We start from the raw sequence: 9,639 nt of genomic DNA, 5'->3' as shown, positions 1-9,639 counted from the left end.
ATTAGCACAGTTGTTGCGTGATCTGCTGTGTGATCTGCGTCCACCTCTGAAGCAGGGCTTCTATTCTTTCCATTAGCACCTATTGCCGATGCACAGTAGATTGAGACAGTTTGTATGCTGGACCAACGACGCACAGAGGATTGAGACAGTTTGTATGCTGGACCTCCAATGCACAGTGGATTGAGCCAGTTTGTATGCTGGACCTCCAATGCACAGTGAATTGAGTCAGTTCTTATGCTGGACCTCTGATGAAAATTGGATTGAGCCAGTTTGTATGCTGCATCGCCGACGCACAGTGGATTGAGCCAATTTGTAGGCTGGACCGCCGATGCACAGTGGATTAAGCCAGTTTGTATGCTTGACCGCAGACGCACAATAGATTGAGACAGTTTGTATGCTGGACCAATGTTCATGAGATTTCAGCTGTTCAGCATGACAGGAATTTGTGCATTATGAATATTAGCCATCATGTCAATGATTTCTACTAAACTGCATGCCCACACAATGGCAGCCTCCACTGTGTATGTGGCAAGGACCTTTTAAAACTGATACAACCTTTAAATAGCATGTGAAATTGGGTGTGGTCATCATTAAGAAATAAAAAGCATTCCATTACAAATAAACAAAATGGTTTTAATGTTTGCTACAGTAAATGGGTTAATCATAATGTTAATGTAATCACTTTCTTCTTATTACTATGTCCAGTCAGGGTTTTTCCCCAAGTCCAGTTTCTTCAGTATTCACATACAGTATTTAGTCCAATCTGCTCCTCTATAGGGCATAAGTCACTGCTATGACGGCAGTTATCGGGAGGCTATTTTACACTGTGGTACTGTTTAGTGCAATTATAACAATAAAAAAATATGGATGTTCTGTATTAAAAAAATGAGTTATAAATGAGTGTCCGCTATGGGAATTCTCCGGAGTTCCACAATTTGTGAGTTAGCCATGCTGCCTCCATCTTGGCTTTCGTGGCACGATTCCGTGTCACTTATATTCAGTCCTGATCCTAAGGAGGAAAGTTAATTAAACAAATCAGTAATACAATGCTAGTAAAAATAAAGCAAATGGTAAATTCCTATATCTACGGTAGGATGTCTATAAAACTTGTATTTTATAAAACTGAATAGATTTCTCGACCTGGACCTCCCATTCCATTGTTCTGCCAATGATGTGACGGGAGTTGCGGATGAAAAGTACTATTATCTATTTGTGTAAGTATGTTTGGGGGAAAGGGGGTCTCTGATATTTAGTGTTGCAGCTGCCCCCTCCCATTCCTTTGTTCCTCCACTATTGTGACAATAGGTACTGTAAACATTTCATAAAAGATCCTGATTTTATAGCACGCATTCGCTGAACACTGAACATAAAACAGCCTTTGATGTATTTGGGCAATAAAACAATTACACCTCCATTGTTTGCCATCATGTTCTCCGGCAGGTGCTGTGTGCAGTATAGTTGTGTGTTATGTTTGCTGTCGCTGTGGATTCTAGAACAAGATGCTAGCTGCTCATGTATGCAGTACAGTCACATTCAGCCGGATAATGGACTCTATATTTTCTGTCTCTCAAGTGGCTTGTACAATGAGCGATAGAAAACAAGACCTTTGTCCTTAACCTCTTATTTGACTACAGCCTGCAGTATATTTAATTTTCCCCTCTCATGCTGAAAGATAGCCAATGCTTTTGTTTAGTGCAGCTGGGTACCTTATACATGGAAATATTACTTACAGTATTTACAACATTAAATATGTTTATATAGCGATATTTTGTACACTAAAACAAAAGAAGATGATAACACTGATGAGGAGAGGTGCAGCTCTATGGCGTGTAAGGGTAATTGTGCAATGCTGGTGTGCACATGGTGCCAGCATTCTGACGGAACTTAGAGGATATCACCATGAGCTGAATATATATGGATAAGTAGCCGTGCAACCTACCAGCTTTTAAAACAAATATTAAGTCGTCAAATTCTTGTAGTTCTTCATCAGCAACCAGCGAGCCGTTACTGTAGCCTCCGGAGGGAGTATAGGCTGCGCCGTTCTGAGGACTTTGCTTTTCCTGGCTGCCGGACCTCTCCCATTCCGATGATATCTGAAAGAGGCGTGGATCAAAATTAAGAACAAAGCTGATCTACTACAGTACATAAGTGACACCGGCATAATTTAACCATTACTGTGCTGCACATCCTGCACCCAGAACAGACTCTTCCAGGTCACCAGGCTACTGATGATCTTCTGAAAGATGGCGCTGGCACAGAAGCTACAAGGACTCTAGTACTGTTCCAGAGTTGTTGCCATCTCCTGGGCTGCATCATGTTTGAGAAGACAGAAAGATGCAGCCAGATAACCCGGGGGTGGTGTGATTTTATGCTGGCATGCACAATGAAGTGGTTATGGGAGGGAAGCCTACAGAAAACATTTACACATCTGCCCCCATATTTGCTAACGTGCCCCTGACTGCAGTCCATGCTTGTGCTCCATAGAAGTTACTGATAATCAGGAATAGCTAGGCGATGCATATTACCTCCTCCATTGCACTAATCAGGTTCTGAGTGGACTTGCTGATCTCTGTCCCGGCGGGCGGCATTCCACTGCTAGGTGTGAAGAAAGCGGAGGCTGGGCTTCTATGTCCATCCATCTCTATGCTGTAACTGGCTTTAACTGGGCAGCAGAGCTGGTTGTGCATAATAAAGTAGACCACAAAGACATAAAGACCCTACAATGACAGTAAAATAATTATCAAACATTGTAATTAAACTCACATTACCTGCTGCAACAGCAACTTACACCCTTCCTGAGTAATTGGACCAACCAATTAACTTTTATTTTATTAGTATGTTCACATGATACAGTATACCTAATGTACTGTGTAGAATATTCACCAAAGCCTATCACTGGCACAGTAGCCCTCATCCCAACTAGCAGATTAGTGGAGGCTCCATTTCCTGGCTCTCTGGAACCAGATATTTCTCTCTATTTTCTAACTTGTACTAGATCCATAAATGCTAATTACTCATTAGGCTCACTGAACTTGTGTACTTTTGTAACTCCCATTTCAGCACATTGTATAAATACTGCTGTTATAGATGGGTTCCGTATGCTTGACCGCCGCACGGGATGCCGAATGTCAGTATCCCGACATCAGCATCCCGAATGGTGGAATGCCGGCAGGGGGACGAGAGCCACTAAGCCAATTGAGGGCTTGCTGCACTTGCCGCGCTGCGGGGGGGGGGGGGGAAGAGGGGAAATCACCGGCGGCGGTATGGTGCCCCTGTCAGGATCCTGGTGTCTGTATTGTGACCGCCGGGATCCCGACGAACGGTGTGCTAACCGCATACCTTATAGCCATACAGAGTGTGCCCTGATGCTTGAGATCTCATCCCAAGTGGTCAGGACTATCTTGTTATTTTTACTGCTCCTAATTAATATTATTATTTTTGGACACTTTGCTGCTAAGATTAGTGAGCCTTGCAGAACTCTGACTATACCCATCACTACTGAATAGGACAATAGTACATACTTTGACTACCCACATCAAGATATAAAACCTAGAGAGTAAGAGCAGATGGTAAAAAGGTCATTCAATATGTAGAAAGAGAAGAAACGCATTGTCAATATTGGAAAGTGTGACCCTAGATGTTAGTGACAAGTGGCAGCTATACACACTGGCTCTATGCACAGACAATCAGAGAGGCAGATTCATATACAAACGTATGGACTAGTAAGGGGAACTAGTTATTTCTACCTTGGTATTCCACTGCAGCTAGTTACAGTAATGTCCCTTCCCATCACCAGAAAGACACAAAGATAAAACACGCTGTGAAATGTGCAGTGATCTCAGATCTTTACTGCATCACATGCGGTATAGGCAACGGAACGCATGGGGAAGAAGGGAGTATGGAAGAGGTGGGACAAGTGAGGGTGGAGAGGGTTATGGACAGTGCATGGATGGGGAGAAGAAGGCTTATGGATTGAAAAGCATGTTTTGTGGTCAAATATTTATGTTTAATTAACCACTTAACTGATGTTTTTCCCCCCACAAAACCGCTTTTTTTTGTTACTTAATAAAGTTTAAAAACTGATTTTAATAAAATATTGTATATAAAAAAGGTGTGTCCATAGTCCCTCCATTATAAAATAACTACCCCCTTACTATAAAAACAAACAAACAAACAAACAAACAAACAAACCATGGTTCATAACCCCTCCCCCCGTTAAAAATAAATAAAAGTAATACTTGACCTACCAACCCCTGCCCTTCCCTGCCACCTTTCCCGGCATAATTAACTATTTAACTTTATATCCCCCTGACTCCCCCCCCTACCTTCCCCCTTTAAAGTTCCCTGCGCTCCAGAATGGAGGCCACACAGCATTTTCGGGAAGCGATTCCAGCAGTGATGGCGGCGGTCAGAGACTGTTGTGTCACTGCTTGGAATGGGGGTGTACAGTGGGGGCAGCTGTGTCCTGATTGTCAGACGGTGGAGGTTGTGGAAGCTGGGGTAGCAGGACGCATGTGATGCGACCAAGCCAGGTAACGAACTCCTGCTATTGGTCGCATCACATGCGACCAAGCCAGACAAGTGGATAATACCTAACAGCCTTTAGTACTGTAGATGTAGGATAATAAGTTGGGCTGTACATATTTATAGTATTTATTTATTAGCAGTTAGGTATATTTATATTGCACACTAGAACACATATTCTGCAGCGCTTTACAGAGAATATTTCACTCATTCACATCAGTGCCTGCCCCAGTGGTGCATACAATCTATGGGCCTGATTCATAGTTGTACGCTATCCCGATGTTCATGCAGTTGAGAAATTATCGGTGGTCTATGCATGTGTCACCTCCGCTACCTGCATGTGTGGTGATTGAATGACGATTACAGTCGCAGTGAGGATTCATTTCTAAATGACGTACACTCAGGGAGTGGCCCTTTTGTGGGAGGTAAAGGGGAGTGACAGCAATAATGCAGGCAAGTTGGGAGAGCAGCCAACTGCGATCCTATACGCAGGAAAGATGTATCTGGCATCTCAGTTACGGCGACCATAGATTCCCTCAGAAGTTTGTTGTTGGTGTGATATGCGTCAATACTGCGAAGGCTCTGGTGGGCGTCTCTATACAAATCCCAGCGGCTGTTATATTAGTATATTTTTGCACATCCCCATAGTCAAAACATTGCATCTGCAGCGGCATTGCTGTACTACTATGAATCACTCACTAAGGGGATAATTCAGAGTTGATCGCAGCAACAAATTTGTTAGCAGTAGGGCAAAACCATGGCCCTCATTCCGAGTTGATCGCTCGCTAGCTACTTATAGCAGCCGTGCAAACGCATAGTCGCCACCCACGGGGGAGTGTATTTTCACCTTGCAAGAGTGCAGCAGAGCGGATGCAAACACATTTTGTGCAAAACAAGACCAGCCCCGTAGTTACTTATTCTGTGCGATGATTGCTGCGACAAAGGTCCCGGAATTGACGTCAGATACCCGCCCTGCAAACGCCTGGACACGCCCGCATTTTTCCAAACACTCCCAGAAAATTGTCACTTGACACCCATAAACTCCCACTTCCTGTCAATATCCTTGCGATCGGCTGTGTGAATGGAATCGTCACTAGAAGCAGTGCAAAACAACGATGCTCTTTGTACCCGTATGCCGCAAGTGCGCATTGTGGCCCATACGCATGCATAGTTTTGCAGTTTTTTTAAATGATCGCTACGCAGTGAACAACGGCAGCTAGCGATCAACTTGGAATGAGGGCCCATGTGCACTGCAGGTGTGGCAGATATAACATTTGCAGAGAGAGTTAGATTTGGGTGGGTTATTTTGTTTCTTTGCAGGGTAAATACTGGCTGCTTTATTTTTACACTGCAATTTAGATTTCATTTTGAACACATCCCACCCAAATCTAACTTTCTCTGCACATGTTATATCTGCCCCCCCCCCTGCAGTGCACAAGGTTTTGCCCAACTGCTAACAAATTTGCTGCTGCAATCAACTCTGAATTAGGCCCTATATTTCCTATAACATGTTTACACACATTATCATTTTTGTCAGAAGCCAGTTAAATTACAGGTATATAAACGTGGGAGGAAACCCATCCTAATGTGGAAAACATATAAACTCCACACAGATATGGCCTGTATTAGGAATTTAACTCATGCCAGGGCCAGCTCCAGGCACGTTCCTTAGAAGAGGCCGCGCCGGGTGCTGACGGCCGCAATTGCTCCTCCTCCTTGCCAAATGGCGTTTCCTTGTACCTGCCGCTCACCGCTCCCTTGCTAGACGTGGGTGGATCAGGGAAGCTGTTCCACACTGTGGTCTGCGGTGGGTGCCCCTTCCCCGTTGCTCCCAAAGTGATTGCCCGTCTGACTAGCTTGCACCATCACGACGAATGGCAGAGATGCTGTACCGCCATCGGAGACTGGAATGAGGGGAAGGAGAGGTGCACGCTACGTTCTCCTCCACTCTGACACAAACAGCAGCAGCGGATCCCTGGCAGCGGGAGCACAGAGCAGCAGGCAGCAGAGCCCGGTGGCAGTGGTAAGCAGCACTACTGGGGACACATTATGTGTATCTGGCACTGTGGGGGCATCTGTGTATCTGGCAGTACTGGGGGCATATTATGTGTATCTGTCACTGTGGGGGCATATTATGTGTATCTGGCACTACTGGGGGGTATTATGTGTATCTGGCACTACTGGGGGGTATTATGTGTATCTGGCACTACAGGGGGCATATTATGTGTATCTGGCACTACTGGGGGCATATTATGTGTATCTAGCACTACTGTGGGCATATAATGTGTATCTGGCACTACTGTGGGCATATAGTGTGTATCTGGCACTACTGTGGGCATATAATGTGTATCTAGCACTACTGGGGGCATATAATGTGTATCTGGCACTACTAGGGGTATATTATGTGTATCTGGCACTGTGGGGGCTTATAATGTGTATTTGGCACTGTAGGGGCATACAATGTGTATTTGGCACTGTAGGGGCATATAATGTGTATCTGGCACTGCACTAATGGGGGCATATGTGTATCTGGCACTGCACCACTGGAGTTATTATGTATATCTGTCACTGTGGGGGCATATTATGTGTATCTGGCACTGCACTACTGGGGGCATATGTGTATATGGCACTATTGGGGCATATGTTGCACTATTGGGGCACTGTGGGGGCATATGTGTATCTGGCATTGCGCTACTGGGGTTATGTGTAAGGAACACTACTGTGGGGTTATGTGTAAGGAGGCGTTGTGTGTGTAGAGGAGGGGGTGAAAATATGTATATTTATAGTTTGATAATATAAAGTTGCAATGCCACGCCCACTTTCCCAGGAGTGCACGCATTGGGAGGGCACTTCAAAATTTCTCACACAGGGCGATAGTAGGCCTGGAGCCGACCCTGCTCATGCCCACAGTGCTATGATGCAGTAATGCTAACCACTGCACCAATTGTGAACCATGTTTGTGTGGGCAGAATTATAAGGGTTGAAAACACCTTCTCCCCTTCCGTTTACAGAAGGAAAGGTCCACTTAACCTGTACAACAACCAAGGGACCCTGCTGCAGGTCTATGCTACGATACTACAGACTTCCGTGTTCCTTTGGTATCATCCTTGCGTGAGTATGGTGTTTAAAGGCATTTATAAAGACTATAATAAAGATAAGAGTAAGATAAAGATAAAAGGTACATTTTGCTCACACATGCAAAGCAAGGAGTGATCCAAGCAATATAAATTATTGTTATTATCCTTTATTTATATGGTGCCATAAGGGTTCCGCAGCGCTGAACATACAGTAAGTGCAAAGGTTACCACGTATAAACAAGTGCACAAATGACATATATACATACACGGGTGAGTAACATTATTATGACAACCTCCTACATTTGACGTTGGCAGCATGTAGCCCATGAAGTACGTCACGTGTTGTGCGCTGGCTTGGTGGGTGCGATAGGCCACCTGCACACATATCACTTGTTGCTGTCATGGGTCAATTTATCAGAGCTGCATAAGGGGATGATTATCAGCTTTCGGGCCAAGGGTGGCGGTATTTCTGAACCAGCGCAATTTGTGAACTGTTCGTGTGCTGCTGTGGTGAAGGTGAATCGTGGCAGTACAAATGGCACCACTGCAAATAACCAACGTGGAAACTGAGGAGCACCACATGCCATTGATGTGAGAGGTGAACGTCGGCTACGAAGGTGTGTGAGGGCCGACTGACACTACGGTGGACCAGCTCACCGTCAAAAAATATCTGTGCCAACCTACCAACACCTTACTAAGTCACTCTCAGCCCGTCTAGCTGATGTCCGTGCTGCACACTCTGGGTATTAGGTGGTAGTCATAATAATGTGACTCGACTGTGTAATTACAACCTGCAATTTACTTACATAGTACAACCAAAGGAGAGAGAGCCCTGGTCACTTCAGTAGGAAAATAATAATAAAATGGCAGGCAATACTGTAGTTGGTCCGTCACCAGTGGGCAGACACCAGCACATTATAAATTATTATACACCCCACCAATTACCATACTGCCTAGTCTCCCTACACGTTTCTCACTGGGTCTATTTACTAAGCCTTAGATGGAGATAAAGTGCACAGAGATAAGGTACCAGCCAACCAGCTTCTGTCATTTTTCAAACCCAGCCTGTGACATGGTAGTTAGGAGCTGATTGGCTGGTGCTCTATCTCCATCCACTTTATCTGCATTCAAGGCTTAGTAGTAGACTTCATCGGATACAATTCTCTTTGCTGCTTCTCACATCTCCAGTTATTCAGAGGTGGACGTTACAGTGACCGTAATATCGCCCTCTCTCGAAACAAAGTGCGATATTATGCAAATGCTAATATCTTTCCCTTGTGCAGCGGCATGTAACGGAGAGAACAAGCGCAGAGGCACCAAGTTTTATTGTTTTATTGTCTATGGACAGTGCAACTGTGTTGGTGGTTCTGAACACCCCACCATCGGTAAACCATTGCCCGCACCATCGACACTTGCGTCATTCTATGGGCTGCTCACAGGGGCATTTAGGAGAGGAGGGGGCCCATACGCAGATTCCATCCGGGCCCCCTCCTCTCTTGCCAGAAGCCGCTAGTAGACTCTAGCTCTGTGCTAGAGTCTACTATACATGTGCAGGGCTTCCCCCTACTTCACATGCACAAAACGCAGACAAAATGGCCGCTGTGCCATTTACCCAGTGTTTTTAAAGGGCTGCCGCAGTGGATGCCGGACTCAGGATAAGTGAGTACTTAAAAAATGGGTGCAGTTTGTACGGTGAGGGCCCCCCTGGACCCGAGGGGTCTGTGTGCACCGCACACACTGAAACCATTATAGATAAGCCAGTGGCTGCTCAGTGCTTCTTTTTCAAATAACTCTAATAATGGCCTCTGTGGCTGTGGATCTGCATTTGGGATCTCAGCTGCGTTCACAGACACATAACACGCCTATGAGACAGCCTTTTTTTGCAAGCACTTCAGGCCACTGCCAAGAACGCCCAGGTTTGTGCACTGCAAGCTCTTTTGTGACTATGTTCATAACAGCACTCTCTGTGTACACTCTGTGTAACGTATGGGCCATAGCCGCCATAGGAACTTTCTGGAGTTTTCACGCATGTGCAGTA

The 9,639-nt window shown here is 45.2% G+C and overlaps 1 protein-coding gene across 1 annotated transcript in view; it reads right to left on the bottom strand.

The window, feature by feature from the left end:
• Positions 1–612: 612 nt before the first annotated feature.
• The window catches only part of ADGRV1 (adhesion G protein-coupled receptor V1), a 1,000,765-nt gene continuing 991,738 nt past the window's right edge, over positions 613–9,639 (bottom strand). Inside the window, exons 89-91 of the mRNA XM_063964002.1 lie at positions 2,526–2,717; positions 1,940–2,093; positions 613–1,009 (exon numbers count right to left, since the gene is read on the bottom strand). Of these exons, the coding sequence (XP_063820072.1) occupies positions 891–1,009; positions 1,940–2,093; positions 2,526–2,717 (465 nt within the window). The 3' untranslated portion in view covers positions 613–890. The remainder of the gene's footprint in view (positions 1,010–1,939; positions 2,094–2,525; positions 2,718–9,639) is intronic.

The sequence above is a fragment of the Pseudophryne corroboree genome, chromosome 1, assembly GCF_028390025.1.
Source record: "Pseudophryne corroboree isolate aPseCor3 chromosome 1, aPseCor3.hap2, whole genome shotgun sequence".
In the NCBI taxonomy this organism is placed as follows: domain Eukaryota; kingdom Metazoa; phylum Chordata; class Amphibia; order Anura; family Myobatrachidae; genus Pseudophryne; species Pseudophryne corroboree.
The sequence above is the reverse complement of the archived record's forward strand: the minus strand, read 5'-3'. Positions and strand labels throughout refer to the sequence as shown.